The sequence below is a fragment of the Bufo gargarizans genome, chromosome 2 (assembly GCF_014858855.1).
Source record: "Bufo gargarizans isolate SCDJY-AF-19 chromosome 2, ASM1485885v1, whole genome shotgun sequence".
NCBI classification, from domain to species: domain Eukaryota; kingdom Metazoa; phylum Chordata; class Amphibia; order Anura; family Bufonidae; genus Bufo; species Bufo gargarizans.
Window position 1 is genome coordinate 34,643,908 of NC_058081.1, and position 15,085 is coordinate 34,658,992.

Below are 15,085 nucleotides of genomic sequence, written 5' to 3' on the forward strand. Positions count from 1 at the left end.
TGTTGCAAAACTACAACTCCCAGCATGCCTGGATAGCTGTAAGCTATTAGGGCATGCTGGGAGTTGTAGTTTTGCAACAGCTGGAGGGCCGCACTTTGGACATGCCTGATGTAGACTTTCCTCAACTTCATTCAGAGAAGACCACCATGACACCTTCTTTCAGCCGTTTCTCGTCTCTGCAGAGTTTCACAGAAAAAAACTTGGGTTCCTCACTTTACTATCATCCTCTCCTTCCTGGAGTCTCAACCTCATCCTGCTGCCCCCCAATACTGTGCTAGAGCCAGACCGATGGTTCCCCATAATATTATTCCCCCTGTATATTATAATGGCCCCCTCTGTATTAGTATTAATGTAAATTGCCCTCTGAGATTCTCAGTGAGGCCTGGCTGGGGCATGGGGCCTAATGAGGACTAACAATGGATGAATACCAAGGATGATTATTGTGGAGGCCTAGGTGGAATCTGCTGCACAATAGGCCTATGGGAAAGAATATTACTAGTACTACTCATTGTGCATATTCCACCTAGGCCTCCATTATTAATACTGGTCCAGTATGACTCCTCCTGAGGCTGGGCTGAGACACTTTCCCCACAAATTACCTCTGGGCAGCAAGCAATCGTTAAACTGAAGACCTACTGCTGCCCGCCCTCCCTCCCTGACTGGTCTGAGTGGTGCAGCAGGCCAGGCACTGTTTAGTTTATAAAATGGTGCCTCAGCTCAGTAGCTTGGGGTACTTTCACACTAGCGCCAGGACAGATCCGACAGGCTGTTCGCCCTGTCAGATCCATCCTGCCGCTATTTTGCCGTGCCGCCGTTCTATCCCTGGCCGATCGGATATTGATGACCTATTCTGAAGATAGGTCATCAGTAGTAAAGAGGACAACCCTTCTAACAGTAGGACTGGAGGGAAGGGGTTAGGTTGAGAATTCGGCATGAAGAATGGGGAGGGTTCAATATTGGCCTCGGGCAATAGAAAAGCTAGGTTTACCAACACGGGGGGGGGGGCGCCCAAGCTGAGCTCTTGCACCAGGGCCCGTGGGCCTTTAGCTACACCCCTGGCCGCGGGCCTTTGCTATTTGAAACAGCAGAGACAAGCTGACTATGGCATGCACAAGCTGACGCCACGTTTAAACTTTGCTCCACATCACTCCATCGTACATGTAGGGAGCTGGTAGCGAAAGGGTTTATGAAACAATATTAAGTCTTCTGTAAGGAGTGAACTCATCTTTAGGTTGATGTCCTACATCTATTACTTTTGGGTTATGATTAGAGTTGAGCGAACACCTGGATGTTCGAGAAGTTCGGCCGAACATCCCGGAAATGTTCGGGTTCGGGATCCGAACCCGATCCGAACTTCGTCCCGGACCCGAACCCCATTGAAGTCAATGGGGACCCGAACTTTTCGGCACTAAAACGGCTGTAAAACAGCCCAGGAAAGGGCTAGAGGGCTGCAAAAGGCAGCAACATGTAGGTAAATCCCCTGCAAACAAATGTGGATAGGGAAATAAATTAAAATAAAAATTAAATAAATAAAAATTAACCAAAATCAATTGGAGAGAGGTTCCATAGCAGAGAATCTGGCTTCCCGTCACCCACCACTGGAACAGTCCATTCTCAGATATTTAGGCCCCGGCACCCAGGCAGAGGAGAGAGGTCCCGTAACAGACAATCTGGCTTCATGTCAGCAGAGAATCAGTCTTCATGTCATAGCAGAGAATCAGGCTTCACGTCAGCCACCACTGCAACAGTCCATTGTCATAAATTTAGGCCCAGCACCCAGGCAGAGGAGAGAGGTCCCGTAACAGAGGATCTGGCTTCATGTCAGCAGAGAATCAGTCTGCATGTCATAGCAGAGAATCAGGCTTCACGTCAGCCACCACTGCAACAGTCCATTGGCATATATTTAGGCCTAGCACCCAGGCAGAGGAGAGAGGTCCCGTAACAGACAATCTGGCTTCATGTCAGCAGAGAATTAGTCTGCATGTCATAGCAGAGAATGAGGCTTCACGTCAGCCACCACTGCAACAGTCCATTGGCATATATTTAGGCCTAGCACACAGGCAGAGGAGAGGTTCATTCAACTTTGGGTAGCCTCGCAATATAATGGTAAAATAAAAATAGGATTGAATGAGGAAGTGCCCTGGAGTCCAATAATATATGGTTATGGGGAGGTAGTTAATGTCTAATCTGGACAAGGGACGGACAGGTCCTGTGGGATCCATGCCTGGTTCATTTTTATGAACGTCAGCTTGTCCACATTGGCTGTAGACAGGCGGCTGCGTTTGTCTGTAACGACGCCCCCTGCCGTGCTGAATACACGTTCAGACAAAACGCTGGCTGCCGGGCAGGCCAGCACCTCCAAGGCATAAAAGGCTAGCTCTGGCCACGTGGACAATTTAGAGACCCAGAAGTTGAATGGGGCCGAACCATCAGTCAGTACGTGGAGGGGTGTGCACACGTACTGTTCCACCATGTTAGTGAAATGTTGCCTCCTGCTAACACGTTGCGTATCAGGTGGTGGTGCAGTTAGCTGTGGCGTGTTGACAAAAGTTTTCCACATCTCTGCCATGCTAACCCTGCCCTCAGAGGAGCTGGCCGTGACACAGCTGCCTTGGCGACCTCTTGCTCCTCCTCTGCCTTGGCCTTGGGCTTCCACTTGTTCCCCTGTGACATTTGGGAATGCTCTCAGTAGCGCGTCTACCAACATGCGCTTGTACTCGCGCATCTTCCTATCACGCTCCAGTGCAGGAAGTAAGGTGGGCACATTGTCTTTGTAGCGTGGATCCAGCAGGGTGGCAACCCAGTAGTCCGCACAGGTTAAAATGTGGGCAACTCTGCTGTCGTTGCGCAGGCACTGCAGCATGTAGTCGCTCATGTGTGCCAGGCTGCCCAGGGGTAAGGACAAGCTGTCCTCTGTGGGAGGCGTATCGTCATCGTCCTGCCTTTCCCCCCAGCCACGCACCAGTGATGGACCCGAGCTGCGTTGGGTGCCACCCCGCTGTGACCATGCTTCATCCTCATCCTCCTCCACCTCCTCCTCATCCTCGTCCTCCTCGTCCTCCAGTAGTGGGCCCTGGCTGGCCACATTTGTACCTGGCCTCTGCTGTTGCCAAAAACCTCCCTCTGAGTCACTTCGAAGAGACTGGCCTGAAAGTGCTAAAAATGACCCCTCTTCCTCCTCCTCCTCCTCCTGGGCCACCTCCTCTTCCATCATCGCCCTAAGTGTTTTCTCAAGGAGACATAGAAGTGGTATTGTAACGCTGATAACGGTGTCATCGCCACTGGCCATGTTGGTGGAGTACTCGAAACAGGGCACACAGGTCTCGCATGGAGGCCCAGTCATTGGTGGTGAAGTGGTGCTGTTCTGTAGTGCGACTGACCCGTGCGTGCTGCAGCTGAAACTCCACTATGGCCTGCTGCTGCTCGCACAGTCTGTCCAGCATGTGCAAGGTGGAGTTCCACCTGGTGGGCACGTCGCATATGAGGCGGTGAGCGGGAAGGCCGAAGTTACGCTGTAGCGCAGACAGGCGAGCAGCAGCAGGATGTGAACGCCGGAAGCGCGAACAGACGGCCCGCACTTTATGCAGCAGCTCTGACATGTCGGGGTAGTTGTGAATGAACTTCTGCACCACCAAATTCAGCACATGCGCCAAGCAAGGGATGTGCGTCAAATTGGCTAGTCCCAGAGCTGCAACGAGATTTCGCCCATTATCACACACCACCAGGCCGGGCTTGAGGCTCACCGGCAGCAACCACTCGTCGGTCTGTTGTTCAATACCCCGCCACAACTCCTGTGCGGTGTGGGGCCTGTCCCCCAAACATATGAGTTTCAGAATGGCCTGCTGACGTTTACCCCGGGCTGTGCTGAAGTTGGTGGTGAAGGTGTGTGGCTGACTGGATGAGCAGGTGGAAGAAGAGGAGGAGGAAGCCGAGAAGGAGGAGGTGGCAACAGGAGGCAAAGAATGTTGCCCTGCGATCCTTGGCGGCGGAAGGACGTGCGCCAAACAGCTCTCCGCCTGGGGCCCAGCTGCCACTACATTTACCCAGTGTGCAGTTAGGGAGATATAGCGTCCCTGGCCGTGCTTACTGGTCCACGTATCTGTGGTTAGGTGGACCTTGCTACAGATGGCGTTGCGCAGTGCACACTTGATTTTATCGGATACTTGGTTGTGCAGGGAAGGCACGGCTCTCTTGGAGAAGTAGTGCCGGCTGGGAACAACATACTGTGGGACAGCAAGCGACATGAGCTGTTTGAAGCTGTCTGTGTCCACCAGCCTAAATGACAGCATTTCATAGGCCAGTAGTTTAGAAATGCTGGCATTCAGGGCCAGGGATCGAGGGTGGCTAGGTGGGAATTTACGCTTTCTATCAAATGTTTGTGAGATGGAGAGCTGAACGCTGGCGTGTGACATGGTTGAGACGCTTGGTTACGGAGGTGGTGGTGTTGGTGGTACATCCCCTGTTTGCTGGGCGGCAGGTGCCAACGTTCCTCCAGAGGCGGAGGAAGAGTCCGAGGCGGCAGCAGCAGAATAGGCCGAGGCGGCAGCAGCAGAAGAGGTAGCAGGGGGAGCCTGAGTGACTTCCTTGGTTTTAAGGTGTTTACTCCACTGCAGTTCATGCTTTGCATGCAGGTGCCTGGTCATGCAGGTTGTGCTCAGGTTCAGAACGTTAATGCCTCGCTTCAGGCTCTGATGGCACAGCGTGCAAACCACTCGGGTCTTGTCGTCGGCACATTGTTTGAAGAAGTGCCATGCCAGGGAACTCCTTGAAGCTGCCTTTGGGGTGCTCGGTCCCAGATGGCGGCGGTCAGTAGCAGGCGGAGTCTCTTGGCGGCGGGTGTTCTGCTTTTGCCCACTGCTCCCTCTTTTGCTACGCTGTTGGCTCGGTCTCACCACTGCCTCTTCCTCCGAACTGTGAAAGTCAGTGGCACGACCTTCATTCCATGTGGGGTCTAGGACCTCATCGTCCCCTGCATCGTCTTCCACCCAGTCTTGATCCCTGACCTCCTGTTCAGTCTGCACACTGCAGAAAGACGCAGCAGTTGGCACCTGTGTTTCGTCATCATCAGAGACATGCTGAGGTGGTATTCCCATGTCCTCATCATCAGGAAACATAAGTGGTTGTGCGTCAGTGCATTCTATGTCTTTCACCGCTGGGGAAGGGCTAGGTGGATGCCCTTGGGAAACCCTGCCAGCAGAGTCTTCAAACAGCATAAGAGACTGCTGCATAACTTGAGGCTGAGACAGTTTCCCTGGTATGCATGGGGGTGATGTGACAGACTGATGGGGTTGGTTTTCAGGCGCCATCTGTGCGCTTTCTGCAGAAGACTGGGTGGGAGATAATGTGAACGTGCTGGATCCACTGTCGGCCACCCAATTGACTAATGCCTGTACCTGCTCAGGCCTTACCATCCTTAGAACGGCATTGGGCCCCACCAAATATCGCTGTAAATTCTGGCGGCTACTGGGACCTGAGGTAGTTGGTACACTAGGACGTGTGGATGTGGCAGAACGGCCACGTCCTCTCCCAGCACCAGAGGGTCCACTAACACCACCACGACCATGTCCACGTCCGCGTCCCTTACTAGATGTTTTTCTCATTGTTATGGTTCACCACAACAACAAATATATTATTTGGCCCAATGTATTGTATTCAAATTCAGCGGGATATAAATTTGAGGCCTAGTATTTAGGCGCTGGGTGACCGGTATGGATTTAGTGACAGAATTAGACTTGGAAATGCACAGAAGCGTGTGTGTGAAGTTATTCTGAATGACCCAATGTGCACCTTGAATATTATATACCCTTTTAGGGATAGATTTCAAATAGCTCTGATATAGCAGGAACCACTAAATTATGAAATTGCTAAATTGGGAATTGTACTTCAACCCAGAACAAAAAATGTGCTTTGACGGACACTAAATAACTTTCCCAGCCACAACAGGACAGCGGTAACGAGAGATTTAGCGGGATATAAATTTGAGGCCTAGTATTTAGGCGCTGGGTGACCGGTATGGATTTAGTGACAGAATTAGACTGGGATATGGCCAAAAAATAACCACACTATTGCTGGTTAAATGCACTTGGTGACGGGCGCAGCTTGCCCCTGATGTAGTATATGGCCAAAAAATGAACAGACTATTGCTGGTTAAATGCACTTGGTGTGACAGCTTCACCCTGATGTAGGCTTTAGCCAAAAAACAACCACACCATTGAGGGTTAAATGCACTTGGTCGCAGCTTGGATGCACTTGGTCGCAGCACCGCACAAGACACAAAATGGCCGCCGATCACCCCATAAAAAAGTGACTGACAAACGGTCTGGGCAGCCTAAAAACAGTGAGTGAGCATTTGAGTATCAGCAGCTCAATGATGCACAGCTGCAGATCGATCGATTAATCAAGTGAAGTCCTTTTGGAGGAGTTAATCTGCCTAATCTCGCCCTACTGTCGCATCCGCAACCTCTCCCTACGCTAATCAGAGCAGAGTGACGGGCGGCGCTATGTGACTCCAGCTTAAATAGAGGCTGGGTCACATGGTGCTCTGGCCAATCACAGCCATGCCAATAGTAGGCATGGCTGTGACGGCCTCTTGGGGCAAGTAGTATGACGCTTGTTGATTGGCTGCTTTGCAGCCTTTCAAAAAGCGCCAAGAAAGCGTCACAAAAGCGCCAAGAAAGCGACGAACACCGAACCCGGACTTTTACGAAAATGTTCGGGTCCGTGTCACGGACACCCCAAAATTCGGTACGAACCCGAACTATACAGTTCGAGTTCGCTCATCCCTAGTTATGATATGTCAGCATGTTCCAATTAAACAGGAGAAAAGTTAGGAAGATGTTTCATAGTTTAGTTGTATCTTGTGAGAACCTGCTGAGTAGCTTTTTATTTTAAGCATGAAGCTGTTTTTCAAAATTTAAGGCCGACCCCAGTATAATAATCACAAATATCTTATAGGCTCTTTCTAGCTCTGTGGTTGTGCCATGGTTAGAAAGATGGTTCCTAATGTAATACCCCAGAGTGTCATTACCACCTTTTTATGCCTCGCCACTATCTTCTATGGTTAATATAATGTCATCAATGCACTTATTTCTAGATCCTTCAAAATGTTTTCATGTATTTCTATGCAACTGTTGTGTCAAAGTGTAATGTGCCTGGTTCACCAGCAGATGGCGGCAACAATGGCAGTGCTAGTTTATATCGACTGGAACCTTTCCTTCCATTCTAGCCCTCTTTAGTCAGAGGGAGGAGTTTAGTGAAGGTCAGACTGGCCTACACCCTCTCCAAGGGAGGAGGTGCTGTTGAGAGCTCGTCCCTTCTGGACAAGGCCTGCTTAGGCCAGCAGAGCACTATCGGCAATGCTGGATGTGGAGGTTCCAGCTACAAGCCTCAGGAGCCAGGAGGAAAAGTTCCCTAGATAAAGACAGAGCCAGATTACAGAACGTTAAGTTGCAGCATACAGCAAAGGAATAGTTCCTATTTAATCCTGATAGCACAGAAGAGCCAAAGAGTAACAGATGTAGCAGAACCGAATGTGTTCGCCTGCCAGAATTAATGGCAAAGTCTGCTGAGAACCAGGATGGTCTGTAAACTGTTGGAGAAACGTTTATTCAAGTAATACTGTTATTCAACGTAATACCTCAATCTCTTTCTTGATCCCACCACTCAAATTCCCTTTTCATATGCAACGGACGGCTACTTCAGGGTGAGCATTATCACAGTAGGAGGTATTATAAATACTGGGGAATGCTTGTATTGTGTTTTAAAAAATAAGCAACCTGCTCTTTAAAAATACCACATGATCTAACCTGTCAGGTTAATATTGTAAATAACAAAATATATATATATAGATTTTTTTTTTTAAATTTATTTATATTTTTTTTGCCATCACAAAGTGTAATATAGAGAAACCAAAATCATATGTACCAACAAAACTGCCACCTTATACCATAGTTTCCAAAAGGGGTCATTTTCTTTGAGCATCAGGGGGTCTTCAAATGTGACATGGCAACTTAAAATTATCCAAGTAAAATCTGCCATCCAAAAACCATATGGCGTTCCTTTCCTTCTGCGCCCTGCCGTGGGCCTGTACAGCAGTTTACAACCACAGATGGCGTGTTTCTGTAAATTACAGAATCGGCAATGAATATTGAGTTTTGTTTGGCTTTAAACCCTCGCTTTGTTACTGGAAAAAAATCGTTAGAATGGAAATTCTGCCCAAAAAGTGAAATTCTGAAATTTAATCTCAATTTTCTTTTAAAGGGCTTCTGTCCCAAAATGATCCAAACATGAAGTAGACAGACATATGGGGAATGCAAAGTAATAACTAATTTTGGAGTTATCACTATCTATTATAAAAGTAGAGAAATTGGTAGGAAGCGCGGCTTTCTGCACACTTGGGTTCCATGATCTCACTTGGTCATGGCATTTAATTACTGCGATTGGCATTATTGCCAGTCACCGTAATTAGCCGCAGGTCTCTGCCGTTTGAAACGGCAAAGATCTTCTGGCCATGGTGCCCACTACACGTGCAAGCAAGCACTATGTTTGCACATCGCTCTAGCGCCATACTTGTACGGCCTGGTAACGAAGGGGGTTACATTTTAAAAATTGCTTTTAAAATTCTAAGCCTTCTAATGTCCTAAAGTCATTTACAAAATGATACCAACATGAAATAGACATATGGTGAATGTTAAGTAATAAATATTTTGAGGTATTACTACCCGTAGTGTGTGGTGTGTGTTTTTTTTTTTTTTTTTTTTTTTTTAATAAAGGTAAAATAAACTCATTGTACTTCATGTTAGTGGTAAATGTGTCACAAGAAAACAGTCTCGGAATTGCTTGGATAAGTAAAGGCATTTCAAAGTTTATTACCAAAGAGTGAAATATGCCAGATTTGCAAAATGTGACATGGTCCTTATGGTCAAAACTGGCTTGGCCCTGAAGGTCTAAAAGTTCCCCACCTCTAAAATGGTCAGATGACGACAGACAAGTTGCACGTGTTTTTGAGATGCATGACTTGACATTGCCCCACCAAGGTCACCTTAGCCTTACATTGCAATTATGTTTTGAGGACCAGATGGGTTTGGGACTGATAATATAAAAAGTTTCCATTCACTGTCAAAAGGATTTCTAACCTAGTATACTAGAAAATTTAAGATGCGTTCATAAAATATGACAAAGTACTGCCTGCATGGTCAGATCTTAGAGCAGAAACTCCATGACCTACTCTATGCTCATCTTGTTCTTCTCCTTATGGATCGTCAGGTGGGCTTCGAGTGTTTCATAGTGGTTGATGATGGAACTACTGCTGTGGTGGAAGGTCTTCGTGTAGCCGCTGAGATGAGAAGACGTGGAGTGGGTGGAGTGATTGAGAGGTTTTGCTGGGATGTTATATGTTCCGACTACCCGGAGGTTATAAGAGTTCGATTCTCTCGATCTGAGAATCCACCAGCTATTATGGTGGAAACATGCAACAGGATCACCTGTAAGGTAGGTTCAATCATTTATTTATATATATATATATATATATATATATATATATATATATATATATATTATTTATTTTTGCTCTTTATTTAATGGCATTTCAGCAAGAAGAGAAAAAAAAAATGCAAAACCCACAATGTAAGTGTTCCTTCCCATGGGCAGAGAGGAAAATTTTTATTTTTTTGCTAGATCACTCTTGTTTTTGATTCAACCACGGCATCCAAGAGTCAAAAAATGCCTCATAAGTAGTTAAATTTATAAATGGGTTTAAATTATTTTCCAGCTATCTTAGTGTATCGGTGTTACGTGAAAGCCAGAACCGTGCAGTTGCCATGTATGCAATAAATCAAAGGGTCTTCAAGTCACATTTATCCTGTAGAGGAAGTTAATACAAGGCACTTACTAATGTATTGTGATTGTCGCTGTTGCTTCCTTTTGGATTTCTTTTTCCATTAGATTATACACTGATCGTTTCCATGGTTACGACCACCCTGCAATCCAGCAGCGGTGGTCGTGCTTGCACACTGTAGGAAAAAAGCACCAGCCTATGTGCGCTCCCCATGGTCCTGGCCACCAGAGAGGCCATCGCTTTTTCTAATACTGTACAGGGCTCTCTGCGTACAGTAGTGAAACAAAGTTTTATGCGAATTGACTTCGGATGTTTCATCAAATTCGCTCATCTCCAGTTGAGCCTAAAACTGTGCTGTCCCTGAAGAGACCTACTAACAGTAGTTCTCTCCCATTAATGTCGCCCCTTACAGTTGTGCTGTCCCTGTAGTTTTAAGTTAGTTTAATTAGTTAAAACAAAAATATCTCCCCTGGTGAACACAGCACATCATCCCCAGGCCTGTGTGGGTCCTACTGAGCATAGCAGGTGCCATGTCACCAAATCAGTACTGCTGCTGGGGCACAGGCCTGCAAATGGTGAAGCTGGGAGAAGTTTCCTTCTCTGGTGTATCTGAGATATAGTGCAGGAGGCTAATGGGGCGAAGAAACGCACAGTACTAGAGTAGGAAGTGCCCATACTGGACCGTGAAAAAGGGACTGAGCATGCTCCAAGGAGTACTGGGCAGGGCATGATGGTGTAATGGCCATCAGGCTAAATTGTGCTAAGTAGGTGGAGAATAGTGATGAGCGGGAGGTGCCATATTCGACTTTGCGATATTTCGCAAATATTTGTCTAAATCAAATATTTGTCATTATTCTATATTGCAAATAATGAGATTTGATTATTCGCGTATTGCGATTTTCTTAACTGTATAAGGCAACTTTCCTATTTGTTAGCTGTGGGTAATGTGTATTTTACGACTATTCGCTGTATCGCTATAACTTTTTTTTTTTATTTTTTAGAATGTCATATTCTAAATTAGAATGATGAATATTCTAAAAAACTAAGTTATAACAATATAGCGAATATATTAGTTATTTAGAATATTCGGTTTTGGTTTTATTCCAATCTGTACAGTCGTTCGCATACTCCTCCCCTGACAAGCATTCCTGTCACCATGGGAATGCCTGTGGGTTAGAAAATACTATCTGAGTATGCGAACGACCATACAGATTGGAATAAAAATGTGAATATTCTAAATAACGAAAAAAAATAATTATATATAAAATATAATATTGGGGGGGGGTGGAGCCTCAGACTGAGTGCTGTCTGCATCTTTTGTGCCCCCCCCCCCCCCCATTAAAGTGAATAGGTCCGCATCTGAGCAGCAAAAAAATTGCGGCTCGGATGGGGACCATAACTACGGTCGTGTGCATGAGGCCTTACTCCAGACATAATGTCCAACTGGCCTTGCAGCAAATTCTGGTGAAGAACCTAGTGTTAGCTTCAGCTTACTATTAACAGGCAATTTCTAATTTTGCTGACTGAAGTTCTTAACTGTGACCATAGTATTTCCTTACATCATATGATGAGTTTCTGCTACCACAACTGTACCTGGTCTGTTTTTAATTGGCTAAAACACTGCCATAAGCTTAAGCCTACCTTTTTAGCCCCTTTAGTATTCCAAAATGGCACCTTCAGCCTGTCTGCACAGGGAAGAAAACCATTCATCGCTTTGCTCGTGGAGAATCCAATCTCACCCCGAAACCAATTAACAGATCCCTTAATCAAGTATAGCAAAATAAACTCTTCCCCCCCCCCCCCCCCCCACCATATCTTTATCAACGCTAATATTTAACTAGACTAACAAACCAATGTTGTAATGCGTTTCTGCACCTTGTCAGTAAATGTCCAGTGTATTAAACTGGGATCATCAATAATACTATAATAGTAGAGCAGAGCGTTTGAATGTTCAATCTTCTTCAATTTACAAACTTTAAGAATAAACAGATTTAAAAAATCAAGTTATTCCAACCAATGGTCAAATAATTTTTTTTTTTTTTTTTTTGGTATCGCTTCGGCTGCGTTGCTGAATCTTACAAAAAATTTGCTTGACCAATTGTTTTGTCACAAAGCACAGTTCTTTGTAAGTACCGGGCGCAATGACTACTGGGGGTGGCTATTGTTTCACCTGTCACTCAACCCTCGGGTGCCAGGTTCATTGCGGATTGTGGCATCTGAAATGAATATTAAGGTCTGATCAGGGGGTTGATCAGTTTAAAAAAATAAATAAAAATTGTACTTGCCTTATCCATTTGAGCATAAAGAGGCCGTCCTGGCCATCTTGTTTGAAGATCCAGCACAAAATCTCATGCGGCAGGGGATGTCATGCGTCACCGCGCACAAGATTTTGCGCTGGAACGTCAAGCAAGATGGCTGCAGCAGCCTCTTCACTCTCAAATGGAGTTAAGTATGATTGATTTTTATTTTTAATGCCATTTCAGAGAAAATTGATTTGTTACCATGAAGCACGAGGAATTTTGGCTTTGCGGCAAATTTAATTTTCCTTGAAATTTGGATTGAAGTCCACTTTGACTGCTTCGCTCAAAACTAGCCGTGTTTTCCATTTGTTCCTCTTCTACTTTTATAACAATTCATCTATGTTTTGCATTGAATCTTTTGAATCTGAACCTCTCTCCTATGTTCATTGTGTTTCCCAATAGGCAGTGATACCTGTACGTGTTACTGCTGACCAGTTGGAAGCAAAACTCAGGTTACTGGAGTCTCGAGTGAATAATGAAGATAGATCCAAAAAGCTATCTGTTCTGGGACCAGAGGAAATTCTCAGATTCTTTGAGTCCAAGACAAAAGAACAATTGCTTCCTGGTGGATTGCTAGTTCAAGGTTGGTTTCCTATTGCCGCTCAGAAGTCCAACCTAGATCTTCTACTGAAACGAGAGATTGTCTGGATTTATTCACATCCTGGGGATTCTAGTGATTCTGCATCTTCTTCCAAGGTCACACCTGGCAGTAATGGCCCCCAAGCCTCTCCAGAAGGGTTTCTTAGCCTTGGTTCTAAACCATTTCTAGTGCCTATTGCAGACAAAGTATACTATATAGATATCGACCTGTTTGGAAACGATCCATCTTGTGCTAAGGTCCATGTTCTAGAGCAGTTGAAAATCGGAGTAAAAGGATTGCCGTCAGGGAGTGGTATACTATTTATCATATATGCAGAGGAGAGTCTCCGGACTGAGCTTGTCCAACTGTGTGAAGGGTTGAATATATTCTATTTTTTGAAGGAGCAGAATATTTTTGAAAGGGAGACCAAGCTTGATTGAATTCCACTTCCCAGTCTTGGCAAGCTCTTATTTTGCATTTAAGAATCTGTCCAAAGACCCCATTTCTATGGCCTCTTTCATACGAGCTGGTTTTCCGCACGGGTGTGATGCGCTACATGAACCATGGCACCCACACTGAATCCTGACCCTCTCATTTCAATGGGTCTGTGTTCATGACTTTTTTTTTTTGGCGCAGGTGCAATTGCAGACCAAACTAACTGAATTGCTTGCGAAATGGTACAAATTTCACTGATTTGGCTCGGGATACAATCAGTTTTGTTCGTGTGAAAGGCGCCTATAGGTTTGATGTTAAAATGCAGTGCTAAGTTTTTCAAAACCTTGATTCCTATGAATCTGTCTTCCATTCCTTCAACCAAAAAGATTAGGAGGACCGGTGTTTAACCTCTATTGTGCTGTTGGCACAATAGAGGTTAAACTGGGTGACAACTGGTGGCACATAAGTTTTCTCCTTCCATGGAGGTTACAGGGTAGTAATCCCAGATCTAGTGCCTGGGCGCCCAAAAGTGCTTCTACCAAAAAAAAAAAAAAAATATTACAAATGGAACAAGCTATTTATGATACAGTAGCAGATTTAGTTGAGTGACACACTGGACCTCCTCCTGACCACACAATGTAAATATACCTTGGGAGTCGGGTATTTAAAGATGGTGCCCGCTTGTGAGCACCATAGCTGCCAGGAGCCTGCTGTTTTAAACGGATACCTGATGCTAATGTATTAAACAGATCCCCATAGTGGGGATTGAGGAAGCGGCTTGGTTGGTGCAGTAGCCTTGGTCCTCCTGAATGAGCTGAGGATTCCACAGCTATGTTCCTATGAAGACCTTGGAGAAAAAAAAATTATAAAAAAAATCTATTTGTTGTGCTGGCTGTACAATTTATGGTATCCTGATTAAAACCTAATAAAAACTGTTTAAAAATATATATATTTTGGGAATATGATTGGCAAATGGGGGATGAGCTCATTTGTTGAAATTCTGAGTCCGATTTGACAGAATTTGTCAAAGTTGAATTCATGTTTGGGGTAGAAGTCAATCAAAAGTGCTCCGACTGGCCTGATTGGTATGACACTGAGGTCTCCTAGGACTCCTTTTATATATTATATTTTTTTTTTTTTCACCTAAATTTAGCTTTTTCACTCCTCCTTTTTAAGCACTTTAATTCAATGACTGCAATAGTAAATGGCAGTGTGACACTGGATATAGTGTGTAATAAAAAATAATAGTGTGTGTGGTGTTGTGTTTTTTTTTTTTTTTTTTTTTCCCCCTTCCTTCTCACAGCTGAGGTTGCTGCCTGGGAATCTAAATCCCAGCTCCAAAAACTGGTTCTGGAATGCTGTTAACACACAAAACCCAGCTCTTACGTCACTGAGGCCAGGAACCTCTGTGACGCGTATCTGCCATCCACTGCAGTACCTGCACCACTAGATTTGTCTATTAGTTGATGTTAACTAACACACTGCACCGTCACATTTGTTATGCTTTTTAAACTAAAGGGGTTTTCCTGGATTTTAATATCAATGGCTTATCCTCAGGATAGGTCATGAATATCAGATCGGTGGGGGTCTGACACTTGGGACCCCCATCAATCAGCTGGTTGAAGAGAAGGAGAGGTTGGTACCTGTTTGACTTTGGATTCCTGTTTTAATAATAATTCAAGTCGTAGAATCGAAGGCCGACGTTCACCAAAGTCGTGCACAACTTCGGATGTACAGCATTAAAACAAAGTTTTGTAACCAATTGAGTTGCTAGTTTTTTTTAATATTAATCCTGGAAACCCCTTTTTAAAAATTTCCATATTGGGGGCAGATGCTGCTTAAATACACACGGGGTCATTTACTAACCAGAAATATGTCCATTAGGGGTGTTTCTGGCACAGATTGCAGTGCAAAGGTCATTTGCGCTGCAATCTA

The 15,085-nt window shown here is 45.2% G+C and overlaps 1 protein-coding gene across 2 annotated transcripts in view; it reads left to right on the plus strand.

Moving 5' to 3' along the window:
- Window positions 1–14,095, plus strand: part of LOC122927163 (histidine N-acetyltransferase-like) — a 40,657-nt gene extending 26,562 nt beyond the window's left edge. For both annotated transcript variants that reach the window (XM_044278760.1, XM_044278758.1), the window contains exons 3-4: window positions 9,265–9,489; window positions 12,538–14,095. In XM_044278760.1, the coding sequence (XP_044134695.1) occupies window positions 9,265–9,489; window positions 12,538–13,155 (843 nt within the window). In that variant the 3' untranslated portion in view covers window positions 13,156–14,095. The remainder of the gene's footprint in view (window positions 1–9,264; window positions 9,490–12,537) is intronic.
- The last annotated feature ends 990 nt before the right edge of the window (window positions 14,096–15,085 follow it).